Raw genomic sequence first — 27,678 nt, 5'->3', positions numbered from 1 at the left:
CCAGGAGAGGCATTTTTCATTATCATTCTGTGCTTTCCTTGATATATATATATATATATGGGCACTAATTCAATTTGTATATATATGTGTGTGTGTGTGTGTGTGTGTGTGTGTGTGTGTGTGTGTTTCTCCTTTGGTTAGCCCACCAGATATAGAAATCCACCCCAGGAACTTCTGAGATAACTTCTCTTCTTTGGCAGTCCTATTTTCTCCGTTGCTGTTGTTTAGTCACTAAGCTGTGTCCGAATCTTTTGCAACCCCATAGACAGTAGCCTGTCAGGCTCTTCTGTCCATGGAATTGTCCAGGTAAGAATACTGGAGTGGGTTGCCACTTTCCACTCCAGGGGACCTTCCTGATCCAGGGATCAAACCCAAACCTGTAGCTCTTGTGTCTCCTGCAGTGGCAGGCTGATTCTTTACCAGCTGAGCCACCAGAAAGCCCCCCCATGAGCAATGGCCGCTAAAGATAAGGCCAGAAGGACACTTCTGCAAGGCGGCACCTGCTTTCTAATATTGGGCTTTCTAGTTTGCACTCAGGGCGGCATAAGCCATTCAGGTGGCTTCAGACTCCTATAGCCTCACACATATTTTAGGTCACTGATGTCACTGAGTATGCCCTGGGATCCTTGACTTCTGAACCACTCCGTTTAATGTCTGGAGCCCAAAGCCTGCAGCAGAGGGGCTGGTCAGCGGAGGATTTGGAAGTAGCTCACTTTGTGCTTCTTCATTCATGCAACAAACCAACATGCAGCTCTAATCATTCACAGAAATCTTTCTGTTTTCATTCAAATATGTCCAAAATATTTTCCTTCCCTATTAGGGAGAAGCCAAGAGGTGTCATAGAAAGAGCATGGAGTCCAAACACCTAGAGAACCATCTCCAATCCTTCCTCACTGTGTGGCCTTGGGCGACTTCCACACCTTCTCAATTTCAGTCCCTCAGCTCCCCAAGGGAGTGACACCACCAAATGGCGTAGGAATGGGTAGTGGCACCCAGGAAGTGCTCAGGAATCGGAGTCAGCCTGTTCTTGATCTTGTCTGGACTGTCATCCACTGGAAGTCTAGAAAATATTAACATGATTTGCAACTGTCCACAATCATTTAACTCAATAACCTAGGGGATGTGCTCAGTCGCTCACCTGTGTCCAACTCTCTGCAACCCCAGGGACTGTAGCCCACCAGGCTCCTCTGTCCATGGGATTTCCCCTGCAAGAATACTGGAGTGAGTTGTCATTTCCTCCTCCAGGGGATCTTCCTGACCCAGGGATCAAACCCACCTCTTGCACCTCCTACATTGGCAGGTGGATTCTTTACCACTGAGCCACCTGGGAAGCCCATAACCTAGGGTGGACACGCCTTGTTATTTCTCCATTTTAAAATATGTCCATATGCAAAGTGACTCAGTGTCCATATGCAAATATGTCCAACAGCAAAGTGACTCAGAAACAGCAGGATCTCCAGAATCCGAGACTCTAACACAGACCAAGCAGGCCCATCTCTGAGATGCGTGGGCTTGGCTGCTATTGAGAGTGTAGATAATCTCTGAAATATCTAATGACATAGAATTGTTCAAACTGTCATATTCGGTAAAAATCTACATTTACAAAGCACTTTTCTGTATGACCCTTTAAGTTGTCTAATGTCCCCAGGTGGCCCTAGTGGTAAAGAACCCACCTGCAAGTGGAGCCCACAGAAGAGAGGTGGGTGGGCTCGATCCCTGGGTGGGGAAGATGCCCTGGAGGAGGGCATGGCAACTCACTCCCGTATTCTCGCCTGGAGAATCCCCTGGACAGAGGAGCCTGGCGGGCTACAGTCCATGCGGTCACAAAGAGCTGGACGTGACTGAGCGACTAAGAACTTTAAGTGACCTACTAGAACTGTTCATGTACTGCTTGACTCTACTGCTGGAGTTATGGATGAAGTTTCTTTCTTTCTACTCATTTATACTTCCTGAATGGTTTAATGAATATGCATAACTTTTGCAAAGAAAAACAATTTGGAGAGGTAAACAAATTTTAATGTCTTTTTTTTTCTGTCTTATTGCGTCTGTGAATAGGAAGTAACAGACCTTGGAAATCATGTTTTTCTGGAAGTTGGGTAAGTGGTAAAATGGTAGGCATTAGGGTTCACCACTTTATGACTAAGACAGCAACATTATGAAGCAACTGCATTAATTAGAAACGTCATGCTATCATGTGGACAGGCAAAAGTATCAGAAATCACAAACTGTACTGATGATGCTATATCGATCAATCGATCAAAAACTAAGTATCTACAAGCATATGATGTGGCCCCTATTCCCAGTAGCCTTGAGATGGTCTGCCAATTGTGCTGGTAGTCAGGTCAAGTGGAGAGAGAGCAGTAGAAAGAAAAAACAAACACAAAGACAAACTTATAAACGTAACACACACACACACACACACACACATAGATAATCAATAATTACCAAGCACTGACACCTCTTCCATCATATAAATATACTCTTATAAGTGGATTTAATCTTCAAATTCAGTAAATACATTTCATAGATTAGTCATAAAAGCAGTCAGTGTCCAGGAACAGTACACGTAACAGTATTAGCTAACAGCATACCTTCAACCCCAAATTAAACACCTTCATTCAGCACCTTTGCAGGGTTTGTCCAGCAGTTTCCTGTGTTTCCTGTCGCAGGACTGAACTAAACTGCTCGGGCAAGGAGGAGAAGGAGAGAACACAGTCTCCACCAGAGTCCAAGGTCACACCCCACTGTCCTCTTACCTCACTCTTTCTGCAAGCGTCGCCAAGAAGCTACCTTATTCACTGAACTGCAACTTCAAGACGCAAAGTCAATCCTCTTAAAAAAGATTTTCAAAACTTTGAAAGATTTGGAAATAAATCGATACACTAGATAGAAAATTAAACGAAGCATACTATCCCAAAGCAGATATAAGACTGTTACAAGAATATATAAGTGTATTTTACTCGTTGACATAGTGAATACAACTCACCTTTCCTCCACGGATTGTTGCTGAAATAGATCAGGCAATATGCTTGAACTAATGGGATCAGTGCATTACAACCATTACTTCCAAAGTGTGGATCAGATATTCAGGCAGTTGCCCTAAGATAAATATATGGTAGTCACACAAATATTAGAAAGTAAGACTAACCATCTGAAAACTACAAATAGTCAAACCTTTACTAAAAAAAAAAAACAGCTTGCACATGGAATTCGAATGACGTATAATACACTAGAAGAAGGCTCCATTCCAAAGTTCTACCAAAAGGAATTGTTTTTACAGATGCCATGAGTTAATCAAATACATCCAGCATCGTCTGGAAAACTTAATAGCATGCCACAACTTAATATCACAGTCAACATGCATAACAGAACCCATAATTATTTTTGTAATAATCAGGCCAAAAGCAAAGAAATAAATGAAGCAATATAAAAATGAAACAGAAGAACACAAAGGAAAGTACCAGGAAAACGTGTATGATAAAACTGAAACCGCCTGAGAAACCAGTTTAAGGCCCTGAAGTCTTTTCTTTCTTTTATTTTTTTAACAGGAAAATCCGGTCGGTAGGTAACCCCTAAAATGCCCCGTGATCTGCACACACCTCAGACCTTCATTTTTCCCCCCAGAGCACCCTCCCAGTAAACCAGGTTTAACGGAAAGTACAAGGTGTGCACAGAAGAGACAATCTAGGGACTGGGGTGAGGCACCGGGGGACCAGAGCCTCTGCTCCACCCCAGGCTCGTCTCCTAAGGGGTCACCCTTCTGCCTGCCTCTGACTCAAGCCCTTGGTGTCCGCAGCAGCTGCGGAGTAAAGTGCTGTGTCTGGAACACGTCAGTCTGCACACCACGCAGGGCCTCTGTGCCTTCACTAGGCGAGTCCTCTGCCAGGGGGCTTCCAAAATGCAAATTAGACCTAGGCTTCTCAGATGGATGCGGTTTCCATCAAAAATAGTGCCAAACAAACATCTTTGATATGCAAAATGTCTACTCTAGTGAATATAATCATTCCTACATGCCCACCCCCCCCCCCCAGGTTTTCCTCCAAGAGGTTAAAGCAAATAGCAGATCCGTAAATGCTAATGTACTTGCTGTAAAGCTGAAGTCAGGGAGGGACAACAGTGAAGGGCATCAAATGATGGGAAGAGCCACGACCCATAAGATCTTGGGGAAAGTTAACATTCCATAGTCTTTAATAAAGCAAGACTATTATCACCCTCATCTGGAAGCATTTTGGGCGTTTATAGTGAGTGCATATTAAAAACACATTTCATCAGTAAATCTTCACATGCTGGACAGATTAGCAATATAATTTTTAGCTGGAAATTTTAAAATATCAAATAGAATTATGTACAAAGCACAGGCGCTTGGTTTTTACATACTTTCAACCATATTCCATATACAATTAAGCCACTTTCAGTTCATAAAAAATCCAATCTGCATTATCTGTGATTTGGTAGAGAGATTTGCTTCTTTTAAATATAGCCTAAGATTTATATAAGCATGCACAATTAAGTGAATAACTTAACATAACCAAACTTAATTTTGGTTAAGAAAGCAGAATAAATACACGTTGGTTTTATGGGGGCCGATTCTAACTGATGAGTTTGTGTGGCTCCTGCTAAGGGAGCAACTTTGATTTATCTTTAAGTGGTGAATAATCTGCTCACAGGAACTGGTACCTGTGTACATGGGTATTTACGTACAGAGAAAAGAAGCAGAGTTAATTCTCTGACAACATTTGTTTGTTGTTCATAACTACTCTCCCAAGAATTTTTCTTAACAGCAGCAGAAGTGAATGCAAAGGAGGCTTAAATCAAATCATGATTTGCCCCTGGTGATGGTATTTTGCACTTTCAGGCCTTTGTTACCTGCAAACTCCAACAAGTATGGTGAAAGGGATGAGGCCCATGTTACTTGCAAACTAGGTTCCTGAGGGCACTTAGACAAGACTGAAGCACCTGGGACCCTCTTATGAGAGAAAATCACAATGGCTAATTCAAATAGCAACTAACAAGCTACATCAACTCATTCTATGCCAGGATCATGGAGACAAAATTAAAAAAAAAAAAAGCTCTGTTTTAAAATCATTCAAGGAGACACTGGAGGCAGCAGTCTGACTAGTGATGTATCTGAATGTGCCGTCCAACAATCAGAAACAGTAATCCAGCTAGCAGGGAGAAAACAATCCCCGCCGGGGCCAGGAAAAACGACCAGCCGTACAGCACAGAGGGGCTGAAATCCAAGCAGTCTCTCATTTTCATGTGTCTGTAGCTTTCCATGTCAGCCACCGCCTGGACCCAGATGACGTACAGCATCACCACCAGGGAAAACAGGACGCCTGAGGGGACAGAACAAGACACCTTTAGCCTTTCTGAAGATGTCTGCCCGAGTGTGCTAGCAGACCAATCACACGCCCGGTGATAAAATTGTGAGAGGGCAGTTTTAGCTAAGCCGCCTACTTGGTGTCAGACCTGCTACTGCACCTTCCCAGGCACATCACTTTTCTTCAGTGTCCAGGGTCCTGGGGGCGAGAGCTGCAGAAGAACGAGGACGGTGGCTGACCTGCGCTGACCGAGCGCGTACCGTGTGCCAGGGCCTGCATCAGGTGCTGGCCAACCCTAGAGTCAAAGGGCCCTTGCGCTATCGTGGAGGCCGCTTAGTCGTGTCCAGCTCTGTAGGACCCCGTGGCCTGCAGCCCGCCAGGCAGGAATCCCTCTGTCCATGAGATTCTCCAGGGAAAAAACTGGAGTGGGCTGCCATTCCCTTCTCCAGGGAATCTTCAGGGATTGAACCCAGGTCTCCTGAAAGGCTGGCAGATTCTTTGCTGTCTGAGCCACCAGGGAAGCCCTGCCTAGCAGAATTTACTTTCCAACATTTATCCGTCTTTATTTTATGTCTTATTTGTGATGAGCACTGTTATATGTTATTTCTTTCAACATGTACAACATACTCATGAAACAGGTACTCTGAACCCCTAGTTTCAGGTTTATGCAAACTCAGCTGGTAGCTTTCCTAGCTGATTTTTAGTTCAAAGTCTTTCTGACTACTGTTATAACAATGTAACATTTATAATTACAGCTAACTGGTGCTGTAGTTAAATGTGACAGTGAAAACAGAAGCCAAGTAAGATAAGTACCAGAAAAAAAACAGAGATGGTAACACTGAACTAATATAAAAGAACACACGTGACTCCTTAACAAACTTTCTGTGGATTTGCGATCAAGAGCCTTATTAAATAAAAGAAAAGAAGAAAGAAAGAGAGGAGGGAGGGAAACTCCTAACCAGAAGGCAGCATAACTTATGATCCATTTCAATATAAAACTGCAATCCACCTATTCAAAAATACTGTTGGGATTATAAGGGCAGAGAAGTGCCATAGTGTTGGACCTTGGACTTTATCAAATAACATGACAGAAGAGCTTTATGAATGCGGAAATCTGAGGCTACTACCAGGCACATGTGTTTCCACGTGACTGTTACCGTGACAGAAGGAGGTGGTACCACTGCACTGAGCTGCAGTCTCGAGAGCTGCTAAGTTGATGCATCCCTGAATGAGGGACAGGTCCCCATACACGAATTTGTCCCAAAGCAAAATATACTTCCAGTAGTCATGTGTGGATATTGAGAGCTGGACCAAAAAAAAAAGGCTGAGTGCTAAGAACTGATGCTTTCAAATCATGGTGCTAGATAAGACTCTCGAGAGTCCCTTGGACAGCAAGGAGATCAAACCAGTCAATCCTAAAGGAAATCAATCCTGAATATTCACTGGAAGGGCTGATGCTGAAGCTGAAGCTCCAATCTTTTGCCCACCTGATGCGAAGAGCCAGCTAACTGTAAAGGACCCTCACACTGGGAAAGATTAAGGGCAAGAGGAGAAGGGGGTGGCAGAGGATGAGATGGTTGGATGGCAACACTGACTCAAAGGACATGAGTTTGAGCAAACCCTGGGAGATAGTGAAGGACAGGGAATCCTGACATGTTGCAGTTCACAGGGTCGCAAAGAGTCAGACACAACTTAGCAACTGAACAACAACAAGAATATACCTGAGGTCACTTATAATTTCTCAAAAAGTTCAATCTAAACTTGTTAAGGATCTACTGTACCCTTTGAATGAATGAACTGAACTATCGGGTATAAAAGCTCCACATTCTAATTACTAGTCTGTCTGGAAGGTAAGCACCACCTTGTGATCAGGTGCAGAGGCCAGGAAACACGGAGAGAAGAGAGCTTTTAACGTGGGTTACAAGTCTAGCCATCCATCGCTCTTGTGGAGTTAACCATGTTCCTAAAGTATTTAGGTGTCCTCACCCTCCTGGGTCATCAGTTTCATAAAGAATCTTGAGAAGAAGGGCCCACACGTTATGTCAAAGTATATCATCACCAGAGCTGAAACTTTACCCTGATTGCGATACAAGCTCCAGAGTTGTGAAGGGTCAACACAATGGCTTCACTAATAAGAACCATCCGTCACGCTGCCTTCTGAACGTGACCGTAAACGTTGCAGCACAGAATAGAGCAGTCTAATCACTGCACGACGGCTGATCACAAGGCAGCAGCGAAGCCGGAGCCGGCCAGCAAGCTTCTCGCAGAGCCACGCCTCAGACTGTGACAACAGTATGGTGAGGCCATGTGCTGCCTAGCAACTCTGCGCCTCTCAATGCATGTTTTTCAGCAAATACACAGACAGTGTGCTCTGCTAATGTAAAGGTGTGGCTTGGTCATCTGCATACCCTTTGCCTTATGCAAACACCTTGCAAACCATTTTTTATTATTTGTTAATATATATTTTTTTAATTTTCCTTGCATCACATGAATCTCTTTTGCTTTCAGGTATTTTTATTTTAAAAAATTTCCTTGGTGAAAAACTAGTAGCTTTATACATCTTTTCTTCAAGAATTGTAAACTTACTGAATTTAGACCATATTTTTTAAAGTATTGTAGGGCCTCCCAGGTGGCTCAGCGGTAAAGAACCCGCCTGCCAATGCAGGAGACATGGGTTCGATCCCTGGGCCAGGTGGCTTCCACACGCTGTGGAGCAGCGCAGCCTGTGCGCCACAGCTACAGAACCTGTGCTTTAGAGCCTGGGAGCTGCAACTATGGAGGCCCGCGTGCCCCAGAGCCAGTCCTCTGCAACCAGAGAGGACCCTAGCAATGAGAAGCTCTCGCACGTTACTAGAGAGTAGCTCCCGCTTGCCGCAGCTAGAGAAAAGGTCCAGGCGGCAGTGACGACCCAGCACGGCCGAGAATAATAAACAAATAAATAAATAAAATTATTAAAAAGTATTGTAGGACATCATGCAGACGATCCATGATAAGGAAGAATTCAGTTACATTTAATCATTGCTGTTCTTTGAAGAGCAATTACATCCTGAAAGCAACGAATAATAGTGGTTTCTATCAATACAGTCTTGTTCACTGGTTGGAGAAATAGTCCATTTACTTCATAACAGATCAGCTTATGATTATACCCCTGGGGTAAAACTGCTTCCCTACTCTTCATAACCCATTACATCGCCAGTGTCGTGTGTGTGTGTGTGTGTGTGTGTGTGTGTGTGTGCTTGCACGCAGACAGACAAAAGAGAAGGAAAATTAACAAACAAACATGGGGAAACTATCAGTATTTACACCAAAGGCCAACAGATTAGCTAATACGGCAGCAAAAAGTTATGACGGGGGCTGCATGAAGTTAAGTAGCTGAAAGAAGAGTCAGGAGACTATTGCTTCCAGCGGGACTGATCATCCACATACATATATCCAGGTGAACTGGAGTCAAGTTCTTCACTCCTGAGAAGGGAGTCACAAATTTGAAAAGGGGGGAAAGCTAGAATGAACCCTATGATGTTTTTTAGAATTGAATGTGTTGGTGTGAATTCGTGGTTTTAGATAGATGGATAAATGAATGAATACGGAGGCAAATGTGTGCACACACCTTTGTGCGTGTGTGTACCTAGCTACACTTCCTGGCTGTTCCCTGTGAAAGTCTGGGAGCAACACCACCCCAGTTCCACGGAGCACACTGGGCATCTAGATCTTGGCTTCTAAACAGGGGTTCGGGGCATCTCTGAGAAACAGTTGAGTCCAGGCTGGTACAGAAAGTACAAGACGAATCTGGAACATCATGTTATACCAAAAAAGTGCAGATGTGCTCAGAGAACAGTGTGGGCATTCAGAAAACACATCTTGGGGCTTCTCCTAGCCAGTTCTAAGAACATTTGACGATTAAACAAATAATGATAGAAGCCCATTACATCTCATCAAATAAAAGAGGGATCCAAGAGTCCACAGAGATATAAATAAGCAAGTGAATAAATTTCAGTAGGGAGACGGGAATGCCTTTCATTCAGAATGCTGACTTATAAATACAGAAGGAAGAGCTGAATCAGAAATCACCGCTCGGCGATCATTTAAGTCAGAATTAATTCAGGCAAGAAACAAAAATGGATACTAAAACTAGTGGATGAAATTTAGATGGGAAATAAATGTTTATACCGGCTCAGAGTCTCTTCCCACGAAATGCGTATTAGTCGTAAAGAAAAAACATCAACGCTACACTGAAGAAACCTGGCAAATCCCACTTCACTCAAGGGATCAAAGTTGGTAAAACCAGGGACATGACAGGCTGGTGTCACTTACCACTTCAAGAGATTCAGTGAGAACACAATGTAACGGCTGTGCGGCTGCAGCAAAGGGACGAACCTAAGCCCAGTACTGGGCAAGCATCAGGCAAACCAACTCAGGAACGTGCCAGAAAACCACAGGCCTGTAGTCTTCGAAAGAGCCCTGCTCATGAAGGTCAATGAAGGACTTGTTCTGGTTTGATGGATACTCGGATGACACCTCTAAACACGGCGTATTCCAGGGCTTGATTCTTTCGCTTTCTTTAATAGACATTGCTGGGAAAATTACCAAATGTTCCCAAGGGAGTCTCCGGGTGAAGGGGCTTACCATTTCTCTGTAAGTTTGAAAATATAACAAAACCAGAAACAAAATGAATGAGAAAAAAAAAAAAAAAAAAGTATGGTGGAAGTGTGCGGCTACCTGTGCTGGAAAGTGAATGTGGTGGGGGTGGGTGGGAGGAGAGGATGTGTGTCCACACCCAGAGAGATGCGTCTCCTATTGGTGGGATATCGTGACTGCTGATGAACAGCAGCATTATTGATGTATGGATCAAGAATGTATGGGTGTGAGAGGTGGACCATAAAGAAGACTGAGCGATGGAGAACCAATGCTTTCAAACTGGTGCTGGGGAAGACTCTTGAGGCCCTGGGACTGAAACGAGATCGAACCAGTCAATCCTCAAGGAAATCAACCCAGAATACTCACTGGAAGGACTGATGCAGAAGCTGAAGCTCCAATACTCTGGCCACCTGATGCAAAGAGCCAACACTTGGGAAAGACCCTGATGTTGGAAATGTTTGGGGGCAGGAGGAGAAGGGGGCAACAGAGAATGAGATAGCTGGATGGCATCACCTACTCAACAGACATGAGTTTTAGTAAATTCTGGGACATAGTAAAAAGACAGGGAAGCCTGGCGTGCTGCAGTCCATAGGGACACAAAGAGTGAGACACGATTTAGGGATTGAACAACAACAATTATTGATTTGGTCCACCCCCCAAGTGAAGCACTAATACTATGGAAAAATCTTAACTACAAAAAGAAACTCATAAAAACATAAGCAATAGCTGTCTTGAGAGACAAGTGTATGATATTTCAAACCCACTTGCCACAGTGATTTTAGAAAGTATTGCCAATATTCAGGTAATAATTGTTTTAAATGAAGTTATATTTAAATTAGGTCATACAGTTTGAAAGTGTAACTTATCTCCAATTGAATTTTATAATTTCTATTTTTTCAAGTCTAATACAAATTCATAAAAGAGCTTACTGGAAGCATAATCAAAATATGGTCCCAAAGCCCATGAAGCTTTGTGATCATAATAAAACAAATAAACGGACAAATAATTATGGCATACCACGAACAAGGCGGGTTTCTTATTGGCCATGTGGTGAGGAGTCATTCAAGCTTATCACTACGCATAGTTTCTGTCACAAATGTCACCAATGCAACCTGGAGAGCACTTTTTTTGTACAAAGGTCATTTGCTGGTCTAATGTCTTTAGTCAATGAAGCCTATGTATTGGGTATTATCTATCAGATTTTTCAAATACTACTTTTTTAGATTGGCATGATAACTTCCAACACTAACACCCTTTATATTCAATACTCTGTACTTTTTCTCTCTCTCCCTCTACTTTTTTTTTTTTTTCAATTTTTTGGCCATTCCCCTTGGCATGCAGGATCTTAGTTTCCTGACTAGGGATTGAACCCACATCTCGGGCACTGGAAGCATGGAGTCATAACCGCTAGGCAACCAGGGAAGTCTCAATACTCTGTACCCTCTTGTGAAACAACGATTGATAGATAGAGAATGATTGTGCACGTATATCCATATCTACTCTTAAGTAGTGAGGGGTTTGATCTGAGAAGCAGTTTCATTTAAGGCCAAGGAAGGGTCTGCTGGTGGTAACTGAGTTTCAGGAAGTATTTGGTGGTTGAAGAGCACAGGGCTGCAATCTGTCTACCCAGGTTCAGGTTTACTGCTTAGAAAGTTTAAACTTTAGTAGCTGAGCAACACTAAGCATGTTTCTAACGTCTCTGTGTCTCCGATTCATCACTGGTAAAATACAGATGACGCAAGTGCCCACCGAAGAGGGCAATAAGAGAAAGGAACAGAGGAAAGCGCTCCAGGAGTAAGATGCCCCAGACAGGACGAGCACATAGCCAACACTGAGCTTTGGCCTACGCTCTTGCTGTGGCTAGAAATATCATCCTCTGAAACCTTCTGACGCGTCAGAGCTTCTCATGTGACGGGACTATTTCAGGACGGGCCAAGAGGCACAGAAGCAGCTTGCCGTGGATTCTCCTTTCTGAGACTTCATGGAAGCAGAGAGGGAAAAGGTGGTTTCACGTGTCTGCCCGGGCCTTGCTGGAATCCTCCACCAGGTGGCGTCCGTCACCTCACAGCCCCCGTCTAGGGGATATTTCAGAAAGCGCATCAGGTGAATCCAGACTGGTGCTTAGTCGTATTAAGGACGTTTTCTGTTTCCACTGTCCAGTCAAGCAAGCCTCCTTCCCCTCCACAGCAGCCCCTTGGTCATAGGAAGCAGAGATTCTTCCTAGGAAAATCCAGCCCGTGTCGATCTGATCATTCAGACAAATCTATACCTCACGTGATTCTCTTCTAATAAGAAAGTGTATGTGAAGAGAAAAAAGGCCTCAGAAAACACATAACATAATCTAGTGAAGAAAGCAATATGCCTTGTCCACTCAATACTAGTTATTTTCCAGCAAATGACAGTTTGGGGAAAGGGTGTGGAATGAAACAGAATATTTGCAAACAAATTAAACCCCTCACAGTACCGAGTAAACAGTAGATGTTAATAATCCACGTACTTTGGAAGAGGAAAAGGAGGCAGATGGAAACACACTCTGCCCGTCCACCTTGGCAGAATTCACTCCAAACCAGAGATCCTATTTATAGGCCAGAAAGTCTTGTCACCTGACATGTTTAAGACTCCTCAGGCTGGAGGTTAATTATTCAATGCATTCATTTGCAGGCCTGTTACTCTAGTTCTCAGCTCAGACACATCTTTTAAAAGGGGGTGGGGAGCATTTACTTATCCCAGTTTCAAATTGAAGCTTTTTTCAAAAACTTTTCACCAAAGCTATTACTGAGCAGGCTTCTCACATCCTCGATTCACCTGGGCAGGAGTTGACCACAGTCCAGATGGTCCCCAGCAAGGATGGTGCAACCAAGGCTGGGGTGGTGGGGGCGGGGGTGACTCCTCTCTCCCCCTCACACCCGCCTCCCCTCTGCAGCCATCACCTGGCTCAGAGGTTAAACTGACTGTGATGCGTCCTTTCTGAACTCCTCTTCCAGGGACTTGTCCCTTCGCTTTAGTGCCACATACAGGCAGATCTTATTTTACCGACCCTCACTTGACTGTGCGTCTCAGATACTGCATTTCGTAGTGAAGTGAAGGTCTGTGGCAGCCTGCACCGAGCAAGTCTGTCAGTGCCATTTTTCCACACACCATTTGCTCACTTTGCGTTCCACACGCCATTTGCTCACTTTGTGTTTCTGCGTCACATCGTGGCCGTCCTCACACTATTTCAACCGCTTTTTAGACATAATGGTATTGCACACTAATGGATTATAGCAGAGAAGGGTCTGGAAGCAAACCCACCACTTCTGTGAGGTGCCCCTGTGTCTATCACGTTGACTCCCATTCAAAACCAAGAGAGGGCAAGTCTGATTCTAACAGTCTGTGCCGCAAATCTCAGCTGAGAAGCAATGTGGAGGAAAAAAGCAACTTTCAAAGATGCATCTGAGAAAGAAAAGCACTAAGACTTTAAAGTATTTTTGTAAATAACAACTCTTCTAAGCTCTTCCCTATTTAATACCAGCCAAGGCTGACTCACTCTGGTACTTGATATTTATAAAAATAAAAAAAAAAGTCAGATTGAGGACATTAAAATTCCACATGAGAATAGTATCAGAATCCAACATGATGATTTTCCTAGACAAATCCCCAAATGTGACAACTGAAGATGCAAAGCAAGTGTACAAAAACAGGTACTTTTAGAAACATAAGAGTCACTGGTTCCTCTGTTCCTACTTAGAAGGCAGACCTGTACACCTGAGACTCGGGACTGAGCACAAGGAAAAGCTGAGCAGCCATTCTGCATTTCCGGAAAGTCCAAGACACTAATTCTCCTTCAACAGTACATCCGCCTGACAGATCAGCAGTGCCTACTTAGTATTCATGACTATTTCCCTCCACCGCCCACCTCCAACAGACCGGAGCCCTGAATAAAATGCTCAAGTCCTGTATTTTGGTACATATTTGGTTCCATACTGAGAAGTTATGCTTTTGATTTTCTCTGAAAGCCCACTTCTTGCCTGCTAAGAAGATAGAAGCGTTAGCAAAGCCACCGGCAAGCCCTTGCAGGCCCTCCAAGGCCAGTTCCCCTCAGCTGCCCTGGGGTCAGTGGCTATTTATAGTCTGGGTCTCTCACTACAGGGACTGGAGAGGGCAGGGGTACTCAGAGAGGTGCGTGTGCCTGTAAGTGGAGAACGCCTGCCTCCAGGCCATCAGCAATTCTTCTCTGATCCGTCCTGCTCTTGGTCTGTTTCCTCCACACTCTCCTCCGCTCTGACTATTTGGCTTTATCTGGAGGAAGATGTGAGGAGCCGGGCATGATCCCCGAGCCTCCTGTGAGCCACGTGTTTGGTCTCAGCCAAAGGAGAGTGAATACCCGATATACGTCCCTGGGATTCTATGAGCTACTTTTTCTGGCATTAAGGTAAAAAACGTCTCCTGCAGTATGCATCCATCACATCTGCGTTTTCTCTAGAAATGAGTGTGGTTCACCATGAACTACTACAAATTCCACTGACCTTTTAAAGGAATAAGAAAACACACCACAAACCCGATGTGCTTCTGAGTCAGTTTTACCCTCTTGTAGAAGAATGTCATGTTCCCTTCACATCCACTTACCCCCTGACCCGTTTTAAGGGGCTCCCATTCCTACCCTCTTAGAAAGCACTGTCCTCCAGACTAGAAGGACATGCTTACGGTGTCTGTCGCAGGGGGCAGAGGGTTTGTATAGCTCACCCCACTCACTCCGCTCACGTCCCTGGTGAGCCACGGCAGCGTGTGAAACAGCTGTCTGGACAAGGAAAGGATGTGCCCTGTGGTTACTGAGTGGGGCAGGACTCAGGCCACAACTTGGCCTCCATCACCTTCCAAAGGACTCACTGCACTGCCAAGGTGTCCTTTCCTTTGGCTAACATACCCTGGGCCTGGAGTGTGGGCTTCGATGTTCCTCTGACTTACAAGACGAGTGTGCAGTCTCACTAACATGAGATGCTAACAAGGCATTTAGCCAAGATTCAGAAGTTTCCCAGCCCTCTTGACCCAGCTGAGACTCTGTGGAGCTCTACATCCAGCAGAAAAATATATAATCCCAGGTTGTCATTCAGGAAAAGGTGATTTCAATTTCAAGAATCTCTCTACCCTATTGTTCAGTCACTGAGTTGTGTCCAACTCTTTGTGACCCCCTGGACTGCAACACAACATGCTTCCCTGTCCTTCACCATCTCCCGGAGTTTGCTCAAACTCATGTCCATTGAGTCGATGATGCCATCCAACCATTGCATCCTCTGCTGCCCTCTTCTCCTGCCCTCAATCTTTCCCAGCATCGGGGTCCTATCTAAATAGGTGGCTGGCTCTTCGCATCAGGTGGCCAAGGTACTGGAGCTTCAGCTTCAGCATCAGTCCTTCTAATGAACATTCAGGGTTGACTTCCTTTAGGATTGACTGGTTTGATCTTGCGGTCCAAGGGACTCTCAAGAGTCTTCTCCAGCACAGTTAGAAAACAATCAATTCTTTGGCACTCAGCCTTCTTTATACCCTGATAAGCTGATAAAATTCACCCAATGTCAGTGTCCCAGAACATCCCAAACCCTGTCCTCATTATTTCCTGTACACTCCGGGATTTTACTCATGCACAGCAATTCCTACATTGACGTCGCTTTGGCCGGCGTTCCCAGGGATGCGGGGAGCCTGGTGGGCTGCAGTCTATGGGGTCGCACAGAGTCGAACACGACTGAAGTGACTTAGCAGCAGCAGCAGGAACACTCAGCCACACAATGATCTTCTCCACATAGTTCAAATGGTTTTTAATGCCACACCTTCCGACATCATTCCCATCATATCGGGTATCACAGGGTGCGGAGAAGCCGTGAGTCAGCCCTCCATAGCTGCCCCACGGAGTTCACACGAGAAGAAGGCTCAGCAACTCTTCGGGCCTTGGAGTGGTGTGGCAGAGGCTCACTTAAGCAGACTCGGGGGCTGTCGCATCCTAATGACCACCTTGCACTTGGTCCGGAACTGAACTTCCATGGGGAACACATGGCCCGGCCAGAGAAGGCGTCTGGCCCAGAGCAGGAAGTGACGACACAGGGCCTTCGGACTCTGCCCGAGCCGCGGACAGAGCGCGAGGAAGACCGCGGACCCCGCCCCTGCTCACACTGACAGCTGTGACGTCAGCACGCCACGGCCGTGCGTGGGATGTGCCCACGCGGCCTGCGTGCTGATGCCAGAGTCCTCTGCGTGCTGATGCCAGAGTCCTCTGCGTGCTGATGCCACAGTCCTGCGTGCACACACCAGCAAGGCCAGTCGGAATGTCGTTCCGCCCTCTCAAGGCCGTCTGTCCAAATAAAGAGAGTGTCTTGTTTGTGGTGTGGATGAAGTAGCTCCGGCAACTGCGGGCCCGGGCCACACCTGTTCCCGACTGCCAAGCCCAGTACGGAGAGTTGGCATGGGGAGACAGCGAGGTCTGGAGTGACCAGCAAGCCCTGAAAAGGAGGGGTTTTGGAATACTTGCCCCCTGGAATGAGGGGTATCGTTTTGAAAACGTGACCTCTAACCACTAGAAAGCTTGATAAATTTGATCCAGTTTAACTCAGTAAATGACTACATGCATGGTTCCATGTTAAATACAGTACAGAAAAATCCTGGCTGCCCCCAAAACCCAGTGATCAGAGCACCTTTTCCTAATGTCCCTATAGAATAGTCTGTAAGTTTCCATTTCCAATTCTGAGAGTATTAATTGCCTATTAAAATATCTGGGGGTGGAAATAGTAGACAACTGAAAAATTTTTTAAATTTGTCTCTAACACTCAGGCCTATGGATGATTTATTAAAGCCCCATAACTGCTTTAAAAGATGTGTCTCATGGTGGAAATTGCTACTAGACAGTAAGTTTCAGGTATTCCTGAGAATATCACTTTTACTGTCTAAACTGATTAAAAAAAAAAAAGTAGTTAAAAAAAATCTCATCCAATGGAATACCTCCTTGTGTTCTTAGGAAATAAACGGCCATGCACAAACAGTAAATAATTGGTCTGTGAAGGAAATTACAAGTCAGATTTGAAATCTTGTAACTATCTGGTTGAGTGGCTTTCAGGACCAGGCTCCTGGAACACACTGACTCCTCCCTTTTGCATAAAGTCCTGAGCCAAGAGGACCTCAGCCCTATACCCAATGCAGCCAGAGAGCCACGGAAGAGAGAAAACCTACTAGTCAAATATTAATCAGATGCTTCATCTTTCTTCAGAGTCCTCAACCAAACTAATTCTTTAGATACACAATTTTCTCAAACAAATTATAAAATGGAAAAAAAATGACCAACAGTTTTTTCAACAGCACTGCATACACACACACACACACACACAATTCTCTAATAAGATGAAACCCAGGATCACAGTATCTCTGAGTTTAAAACAAACATGTTGCCCATAATGTAACCACTGGACTACTGCTAGTTCATATTCCCTTTATGGAGAAAGGTTTAAGAAGATGGAAAAGCAAAGAAGAAGAAAGAAAGGTTTACACATTTTAGTAGAGGGAGATTATTTCTGGGAGGATCATGGGGAAATATACACCATAACTAGACCTTTGAATGAAGTGAGAGTAGAGTGTGATTTGGGTGAGAAAATATATTTGGTGAAGAAGATGCTCAGTTTTAAGGCATATAAGGGATTCCAGTTCAGTTCAGTCACTCAGTCGTGTCTGACTCTTGCAACCCCATGGACTTCAGCACGCCAGGCTTCCCTGTCCATCACCAACTCCCTGACACTGCTCAAACTCATGTCCATTGAATCAGTGATACCATCCAACCATCTCATCCTCTGTTGTCCCCTTCTCTTCCTGTATTCAATCTTTCCCAGCATCAGAGTCTTTTCCAATGAGTCAGTTCTTCCCATCAGATGGTCAAAGTATTGGAGTTTCAGCTTCAGCATTAGTCCTTCCAATGAATATTCAGGACTGATTTCCTTTAGGATGGACTGGTTGGATCTTCTGGCAGTCCAAGGGACTCTCAAGAGTCTTCTCCAGTTCAAAAGCATCAATTCTTCAACACTCAACTTTCTTTATAATCCAACTTTCAATCCATACATGACTACTGGAAAAACCACAGCTTTGACTAGATAGACCTTTGCCAGCAAAGTAATGTCTCTGCTTTTTAATATGCTGTCTAGGTTGGTCATAGCTTTTCTTCCAAGGAGCAAGCGTCTTTTAACTTCATGGCTGCAGTTACCATCTGCAGTGATTTTGGAGCCCAAGAAAATAAAGTCTCTCACTGTTTCCATTGTTTCCCCATCTATTTGCATCCCTATGAAGTGATGGGACCAGATGCCATGATCTTCATTTTCTGAATGTTGAGCTTTAAGCCAATATTTTCATTCTCCTCTTTCACTTTCATCAAGAGGCTCTTTAGTTCCTCTTCACTTTCTGCCATAAGGGTGGTGTCATCTGCATATCTGAGGTTATTGATATTTCTCCTAGCAATCTTGATTCTAGCTTGTGCTTCATCCACCCTGGCATTTCACATGATGTACTCTGCATACAGATTGCTCAGGTCAGGTGGTCTGTTACTCCTGTCTCTTAAAGAATTTTCCACAGTTTGTTGTGATTCGCACAGTCAAAGGCTTTGATGTAATCAATAAAGCAGAAATAGATGTTTTTCTGGAACTCTCCCTGCTTTTTCTATGATTCAATGGATGTTGGCAATTTGATCCCTGGTTCTTCTGCCTTTTCTAAATCCAGCTTGAACATCTGGAATTTCATGGTTCATATACTGTTGAAGCCTGGCTTGGAGAATTTTGAGCATTACTTCACCAGTGTGTGAGATGAGTGCAACTGTGCCGGAGTTTGAACATTCTTTGGCATTGCCCTTCTTTGGGGTTGGAATGAAAACTGACCTTTTTCAGTCCTGTAGCCACTGGTAAGTTTTCCAAATTTGCTGGCATATTGAGTGCAGCACTTTCACAGCATCATCTTTTAATATCTGAATAAGGGATTTGGTCTAATGGAATTATGAAGTATAGAGAGATTATCAGTTGTGAGATCTAAGTCAAAGAAGCCAGACACAGTGTGATTCCACAGACATGAAATGTCCAGAAGAGGAAACTCACAGGGACAGAAAGTGGACTGGTGGTTACCAGAGCTAGAGGGGAGAGAAGGGGAGGGGAGGATGAGGTTTCTTTGTAATAAGATAAGAAAAAAAATATTCTGTAATCAGATACTGCTGATCTTTGTCCAGCTCTGGAAAGGTACTCAAAACACAGCATGACACACTTCAAAATGGTACATTTTGTGGTATGTAAACTATATTCCACATATTTAAAGTTATTTTTAAAATCATGAGCTCAGATGGGTAAATCTGGGCCCTTGATAAAGGCTCCCTGAAGACTCAGTGAAGAGAACAGTTGAAATAAGAGATGAATAGAAAGACAGAATAGGTTACATAGGGCCCCTGTCCCCAGGGTGGGCTTTGGTCTCATTTGTTGTCATTGCTGTTGTTTTGTGGGGTTTTTTAAGCTTGTTGAGCAGAGATTACTCTTCTTATTCCCTCTGCAAAATTAAGTATAATTTTCATACAAACATAATGCTTAAAGAAGCCATTTTGTTAACTGACCATTGGTTAAGTGATTCTGGGCAGCAACATGAGTTGCCTTTGCAGCAACTACAAAGGCCACTGAGCCGCCCAGCCTGTCCCGCCCTCCACGGCCACTACAGTCTCAGGTGAAGCCCCTGGACCTTCTCATGTGATCCTGCAACACAGCAAAGGCAGGTCCAGCTGGGTCTTGTTAGTGCTCAGTTGTGTCCGACTTTGACCTCATGGACTGTAGCCCACCAGGCTCCTCTGTCCATGGGATTTCCCAGGCAAGAATACTGGAGTGGGTTGCCATTTCCTCCTCCACAGTTGGGTCTTAAGCTGAAGTTTGTCTAAATTCCTAGAATTCTTATGTTTACAAAAAGATATTGCACTTGTGTTTTCAGGTTGGTGCTCTGAATTTTAATTCCAGATGAAGAGAAAAAAGTGTTAAAATTCACAAAACTCACCTATTCGGCTATTTTTCTATTTGTACTATTTGTATGATCATTTCAATGGCACTTAGAAGGACTGGTGGACTTCCCTGGTGGTTCAGACGGTAAAGCGTCTGCCTACAATGCAGGAGACCCGGGTTCAATCCCTGCATCGGGAAGATGCTCTGGAGAAGGCAATGGCAACCCACTCCAGTACTCTTGCCTGGAAAATCCCATGGATGGAGGAACCTGGTAGGCTACAGTCCATGGGGTCGCCAAGAGTCGGACACAATTGAGTGACTTCACTTAGAAGGTGACTATTTTAGTTTAAAATAGCTATTTTATTTTAAATGCAGGTTTTACAGAGAAGGTGCTTAGATAACACATATGAACCACAGTTATGAAAATGGAATGATGATGTTGTAAAAAAATTGATTTTCACCTGAGATAAATAAATCATGAGGGTTTGTAATACTGTAATGGGCTATCTTCTTAGGCACACACAAGAGGCTTCACAAACATCCAGATGTTATAGACAGACGTGTCGACATACCCATTTTACACGTGGAACTTTAACAGGACAAGGGAGATTAAAAGGCTCCTATAGCAGAGCTTTCCTGCCTATTGTCTTCATTCACAGAACCTGGATACAATGAGCAAATGGAAAACACAAAGTCCCTGGAAATGTGTGTGCCACCTAGGCAGTACTCAGGAAATACTCTATGTGCATATTAGCATATTACTAACTCCTAGAAGTCTCACCTCTGAAACCAGAACTGGAAAATATAAAGACATAGTCCACAGCTAGAAATCACAGCCTTCACACTGGACGTACCTGCGGCGATGTAGGCGCCTCCCCCGGCTTTGTAGAGAAGGTGGCTGGTGAAGGGTGCTGCGCAGATGATCAGAAAGCTTGCAGTCACTACGGCGACCACCCCCAGAAGCATCAGGACTGCCCAGAAGCCACGGTAAACTGCAGGTCCCAGGAGAAAAGGAGAAGAGTAAGGCACACTTAGATTGTGAACACGGCAGACTGTCGCACAGTAAGTTTCTCTCTTCTCCATGTTTCTAATTTCAGCCCCAGCACTGCCGGGCAGCCTCCCAGGCTGTGGTCCTGAGTTATCTTTGAAACGAAGCCTCACCAGATGACTTTGGATTCAATGATGCCGAACTTCTATCAACACAAGCTTGGTATTTACACCACGTGCAAGCTTAACATACTCTGGGAGCTCTTTTTCTGACCAGCTTATCCATTTAGAAATGGGAACACTCAGAGTTCTAGAAAGACTCCTCTTGAGCAAGTTCCCAGATGGGTCACACACAGGAGTTTACACCAAATGGACAAAGACATAAAAAGGCATTCGCATCCACAAACACTGCCTCTTACTTCCTGCCCAGATGATGCTTGTACTGCAGTGATCCCTGAGAAGCTGGTAACAGTCCCCCAAGTTTCCTAAACAAAAAGTGGGCTCTTATTTAGATTGTGACTCTATTGGAAAATAGTCTTAAGGTAATAAAAATGACAAGCAAAGCCAAAAAAAAAAGGTTTGTATAGACTGAGACTTAAAATATTTTTAAGACTTACTACTTTCTATTAATATTTGTTCTTAGAAAGATTTGAAAAGTTATAGTGGTCTCTTAGTCAAGGGTCAGTAAGTCTGAATTAATGGATGCAGCTGGTGATAAATAAATAGATTTGGTGACATATAGTAATCGAATAAAGAGGAATTCTAATGACCATTTTTGAGTGGGATAATTACTGATCCACTAAACAAATTTGTCATTTCCCAAAGGCTAAAACACAAAAACAAATTCCTACATGTGTAAATGAGGGAAAGTGTAGTACAACATACTGGGGAAATTATACTTTTTATGAAAATACAGAAACTTCATAAGAAAGTAAAGAATGATTTTTCTCAACAAGCCCACCTGGCAAAATGTATATAAATCAGCTGGAATCTTTAAGAGGAAAGAGGATGGGAAGATGGAATATTGAGCAGAGGAGCCACTGTAGTTAAATAGGAAGAGGAATTTTACATTTTGTGTAACTGGGTTTTGAAGGCAAGAACACAAGGGCGGGCTTTCACCTCACACGCTAATGTGCCTCGTGGGGCATGGCTGCTGGGTTGACCGTGTAAGGAGACTCTCTGTGGTTATATTCCAGCTCCGCAGGGCACAGGGCAGGAAAGTACTGGTCGACTTGACTGTGGGAAGTAAGAGGGAAGGCTTTGAGACAAACCTTTGCCTTCCCTGTCCGACCAGAGTTACTAGGTGACAGAGGAGCCTCACAGCTTACACTTTCATGCACCTCATTCACTGCACTATTAGGAGGTGGTTTGGTGGCAAGCGGGGTGTAAATGTCAATAAGCAGTGGTCCGGGGAAAGTGGAGCATGACAAATTATAAAGCATAGTACAGTAGAGAAACACAGCTTTTGGAATCAGAGTGACCTGAGTATTCACCACTGACAGTTACTTAAACTTAGGTGTTAGTCACCCCACATCCTGTCCAGTGAGCTCAGGAAATTAGCAACCCGTTAGGACACCTTCTGTACACACAAAAACCCAATAATGTGTGGACCTAGCTTGACCATGCAGAGACAAGAATACTTGCCCACTCAACCTCGAGGAGGAGCCGCTAATGGAAGCATGACATCCATTCGAGAAAAACAAAGAAGCTCTTCTCCCCCTCCCCACTTCTCTCCTTTGACTATGAAACTGTAGCCCAGGAAGTTCCAGGGCACTGCATTTCTCACTTGTCTGCTCATAAACCTCACAGCTAACCTTATTCTAAGAGATCACTTCTCATCTATTCCTTTGCCTCTTGCTGGATTCTTTTCTGCACGGAGACTGACAGCTCTGGGTACCACAGCACTTTGGAGCCCTTAAAAGCACTCCTAACCATATCAAAGGGACTGCCAGAGAGAGAAAGCATCCAGGGAGGGTGAGAGCAAAAGAGAGCCGGAGGGAGATGGGGGGTAAACGCCCCCAAGAACTGCTGACCCTGAGACCTGCTACTTCCTGCCCTGGTTTGCTCTAGCACAACCGCTTGACTTTGGATTCTCAGTCCCTGGGAAAAGGCAGGAGCAACAGCCTGGTACTTCTTGGAGGGGGTTCTGGCTGCCTGGAGAGTTGCGACCATACAGACACAGCTTCCAAGTGAACTTCCTTACGGCAGTCACCACAGTCTTTATTTCTGCCCGCGCTTCGGCGTTCCAAAGTGCGCAACTCTCAGCCTATTTCAGAATTTCTTAGAACTTCCTGTTTCTTAGCTAATTATATTACCTACTTTGCATATGTGGCACTCTTCGATTCCAGAATGGAAATGTTCGGTTGTAATGAAGAATCGTCTCGGAATTGGGTAGTTCCTTCACTGTCTGAAGTAAAACTGAGGCGATCCGAGAATTTTCAACATGAAGTGAATTACGTTGCATGTGTTTTGAGAGATTACTAACTGTGTGACTCCAATAGAACAGTTTTCTAAACCAGAAAGCACTATCCTTAAAATAAGTTTATAGGAAGGATTGAAAACACATGGACAGTAGTTGCATGTAATAAAGAATCAAAAATATTTGTTATTACTATTATTTTTACATGCTTTGTAATAAAATGCTCTTGTCAACAATGTAGTCAATATATAAAAGATATCTATTAACCTCATGGGTCTAGGATACGGCAAGCTTTCAATTCTAGTACATAGGCACTAAAAAGTTTAAGGTATGTTCTTGTCTGCTTAGTGATTTATATATTGTTTAAGACTCCCAGATCTTGAATGTATCTCCGAGAACACTCGATCTGTTTCCTTGTTCTTAATATGAGCCCATGAAAACTGCAAGTTCTGTCTCTGAAAGCTCTGAACTGTGCCAAGTGAAAACATCTCTAAAAATCCATTTCTACCATTAAATACAACCCAAAGCTCAACTTAAATAATATTGAATTTCTATTAATTCCTTAGAACTTAGAAGTAAGATATACAATATGAATAGATTTACATGTGATCTACATCATCACAATTTGGATTAATTAAAGGAAAGCTTCATCTGAATCACTCTCTGAGAAGCCAGAATTAACTACTGTTTTCAAAGAAATGAAGTTGTTAATTCTAAATAATTGGTGAACTAACCTAACAAAGTGGTCCTTGGTTGGCTGTTGTAATGAGGAGGAGGATGAATAATTAACAACAGACGTTGTTGTTAAATAACTAACAACAGACGAAATGGTTCTCCTGAAGTACTCAGTTTATTTTCCTAAATCGATTAAACTTTCACCCTTACAGTACTACTTTCACGGGCTTCCCTGGTGGTTCAGATGGTAAAGAATCCACCTGCTAGTGCAGGAGACTCAGGTTTAATCCCTGGGTCAGGAAGATCCCCTGGAGAAGGAAATGGCAACCCACTCCAGTATGCTTGCCTGGACAATCCCATGGACAGAGGAGCCTGGCGGGCTACAGTCCATTGGGCCGCAAAGTCGGACACGAGTGAGCAACTTAACACACACACATCATTCCTGTAGATGGACAGAGAATGAACTGGCAGGAGAAAGGACAGACCAGGGCAAACAAGTGAAGCAGTTACTAGAGCCTCCGGGCGGGGGGCTGCGGCTGGGTGGGGAGAGGGGAGGGCAGCAGAAGCACCCCGAGCTTTAGTGATTCTGCTGTTGGGGCGGTGAGAGTCCAGCAGGACAAAGGCTGTCTTCATGGCTGAGGTCTGTACGCCGCACAGGCTGTTCCATTAAGGTACCAAGACACCTGGACTGGCTTTTGTAATACTTTAATTTACACAACAAACCCTCTTTCATACAGAGCGCAGAGAGGGGAAAGTCAATCCAAATGACGATTCCAAATCTATAGTGTTTTGATTAATTACTCTGTTGTGTCTATAAAAATGTAAATATTGTCTTTGCAGTTTCAAGGTAAACTTCAGTGGTGTTCCTTTTTCAAAGCTTGCCATCTTGCCTCAGACACCTCATGAAGCTAGTTCAGAAAGCCGGTCCTGTGTTTCGACACATCCTGGAGCACAGACAGTGTGGAGTGCTATAAGCCGTTCTAAAATGAAGCCAAAACAAAGCACTGCCACCCCCTCCCCTGTCCTCGTCGGCCAACGAGGGCCCGCGGCATATGCTGCGGTAGCTTCGGGCAAGCCGCTTCTGCTGCTCAGGCCAGCGAGCCGGCCCTGCATCGCCGCACACCGCTTGCCGTGGCGACGTCAGGTCTAAAAATACAGAGATGCCAGCACCGGAGCAGAAAGACAGGCTGCCCGGCACGGCCGTGTCTGAGCGCCACAGCAGAGGACGCGCCAAGTCACGTGCTCTGCCCAGGCCGTGGACTTTCAGGACAAAGAGAACCATTTACTCTCCTCTTGTAAGCCTGGCTGCGAAGGAACAGCTGAGGCAGAAGGTGCCTCGGAGTGCGGGGCCCCTGCCACCCGGCCGGCGGTGGCTGTGACCTTGGGAAAGGCCCCGACGCCGAGGAGCGTGGCTTCTCTCACTGGCAGAGCTGGGGCACACCCACGGTCGTTAGTCACTGTCTGGGCTGCCCTTCTGGCGTCCTCAAGGTCGTGGCAGGGAGGAGGGCAAGGTTCTCAGAAGCCAGGTGAAGGACATCAGAACAGGCCACCCCCACACATGCCAGGCTGGTACCAGGGTTACTGTGAGCTGGGGTCAAATGGGGACCAATGCACACAGAATCAACACACGCTGGTAGGAGTTTTTATTGTCTGACGGGAGGAAGGAGAAACTTTGGAGAAATGAGGACCTCCAGAGGAGGAGTTTCACAGCCACAAAAAAGACAGCAAGTCAGCATAAGGATGGGTCTTCAAACCTACCAAACAAACCTACCAAAACAAACCTACCGAAACAAACCATGTCTTCTGTGAGTTTCTCTCATATATTTCTCCTGGTCACTTTCCCACAATTCACAACCCAGGCTCAAATTTCTTCTTCCTTTGTCTTGTCACACCTCCATGTTCATCACTCTGCTAAAAGATATGTAAGTTCCCAGGCCTATCAGCTTCTTCAGGTCTCACCTTTCTACAAAGGCCTCCGTGCGCACACATAATCGTCAAGCTTTCCTCTGTCAGTCCGTCTCTTCTGTCTCTATACTGTGATAACTGACAGCTATCCTACCACGCCCTTAAGAAGGCTGCAAGAGCGGATGCAGGTCAGCGTGGAGTGGAGCCTGGCCTCACACTCTGTCAGAGTTCCCGAAGCCTGCCCATCACTGGACAGCGCTCTGCACTGTCCTTCTTGACATTCCCACGTCCGCTTCTGGCCGGGGCCCTCCTGCAGGGCAACGACGCAGTCTGGCCCATCTTTCCTACTCTAGGGAAAGCTTTATACCTGACATGCAATGGATGCTCAACAAAATGCGAATAAGCGGATGATTGCTAACTTATCACTCAGTCCCCACTGAAATCTCAACATATACAGTCAAGGTTGCTGAGATGTTTAATGACCATGGGAAAGAACAAAGCACACTCATTCACAATGGCAACCCCTCGATGGTCTTGGCCTCTGATCACGATGACTGGAGGGGGCCATTATCACTGGAATCACTCCTAGGGAGAAGCGGGCACAGGAAGAGAAGAGCTGAGCATTCAAGTGGGGAGATGTGAACACCTAGATGCTGGGAGCACCAAGGACTGCGTCCCTGTCCTTCCTACACTCCTCAACACCCAGTGCACAGAAATGATCAAGAACACTGGGAACTTCTGTAGGTGACCCTGCCGAACTCTAACAATGCTAGCAGAGAGACAGATTTCCTCATTAATGGATTCCCTCTGAAAAAGTCAGGTCTATTCCTGAGACAACCTGCTGTCCTTCATATTGAGCCAGAAAAGGAACAATCTTAGGATCCCTTTATTCACATACTTTTTAAACATTAAATATGAACCTGTTTACCCAAATCTTTGGGCAGACAATTGAAAATAAGTATAGCAAATCCTTGTTTATTTGATGGTGAATATTCTGTTGTAAGTTTCTTAGGACCCCTGAGGCCATATCTTTCAGATGATTTGCCTCAAAAAATCTGTAATACCCTAGACACACATTTCTCTGAGGAATTTTATGGGTTTTTGTCACAACTGTACATCCAGGAATCTTTCTCTAAGGGAGTTGACTCAAAAGTAGTTTCTCTACTTCTTTCTCAGAAAAGTTAGTTTAGGAATTGCACAGCACTAAAATGATTTGAGATTTCTCCTCTATTTTTCTCATAAAACACCAACAAAAGAAGCGATTAACAACTGAATTAAATTCCACTTTTTCCTTCACCCACCCTCAAACACGGACTGAGAAATCTACTGTGTACCAGGCACTGTGCTAGATAAGTACATACAGGTGATATGCCATGAAGAATGTCCAACATGTGCTACCAAGCAGTCTGCTGGGAGGGAAAGCCACAGTCAGATGACTGCAGCTATGCCAAGTGCCAGGGCAGGACCCCGTGGTACAGCGCCCAGGAGTAAAGAAGGGCACGTGACCCAGTCTTGGCGTATGACAGAAGGTTCCTTGGAGGAATTGCTTCTTAAACGGGAGAGCAGGAATACAGGAAATGGAGGCAGAGAGCAGAAACCATCAACAAAAATCAAGGAAGAAAGAGCTGTGTGCAGGGAGCTTAGCGTGAGAGCACAGAGAGGGAAAGCTTTGGTGCTGGGGAAGTGGTGAGAGAGAGAGAGGCCGGAGGGACGTCACAAGGGTCCTTGTAGAATACAGCTGTTCACCAGGAGAACACTTTGGCCCACATTACAT

The 27,678-nt window shown here is 44.7% G+C and overlaps 1 protein-coding gene across 2 annotated transcripts in view; it reads right to left on the bottom strand.

The window, feature by feature from the left end:
* The window catches only part of TMEM182 (transmembrane protein 182), a 49,998-nt gene continuing 24,791 nt past the window's right edge, over positions 2,472-27,678 (bottom strand). Inside the window, exons 4-5 of one of the 2 annotated variants that reach the window (XM_005686303.3) lie at positions 20,773-20,910; positions 2,472-5,336 (exon numbers count right to left, since the gene is read on the bottom strand). In XM_005686303.3, the coding sequence (XP_005686360.1) occupies positions 5,116-5,336; positions 20,773-20,910 (359 nt within the window). In that variant the 3' untranslated portion in view covers positions 2,472-5,115. The remainder of the gene's footprint in view (positions 5,337-20,772; positions 20,911-27,678) is intronic. The other variant, XM_018054966.1, reaches the window with a different exon arrangement.

The sequence above is a fragment of the Capra hircus genome, chromosome 11 (assembly GCF_001704415.2).
Source record: "Capra hircus breed San Clemente chromosome 11, ASM170441v1, whole genome shotgun sequence".
In the NCBI taxonomy this organism is placed as follows: Eukaryota; Metazoa; Chordata; class Mammalia; order Artiodactyla; family Bovidae; genus Capra; species Capra hircus.
This window is presented reverse-complemented; position numbering and strand designations above follow the sequence as displayed.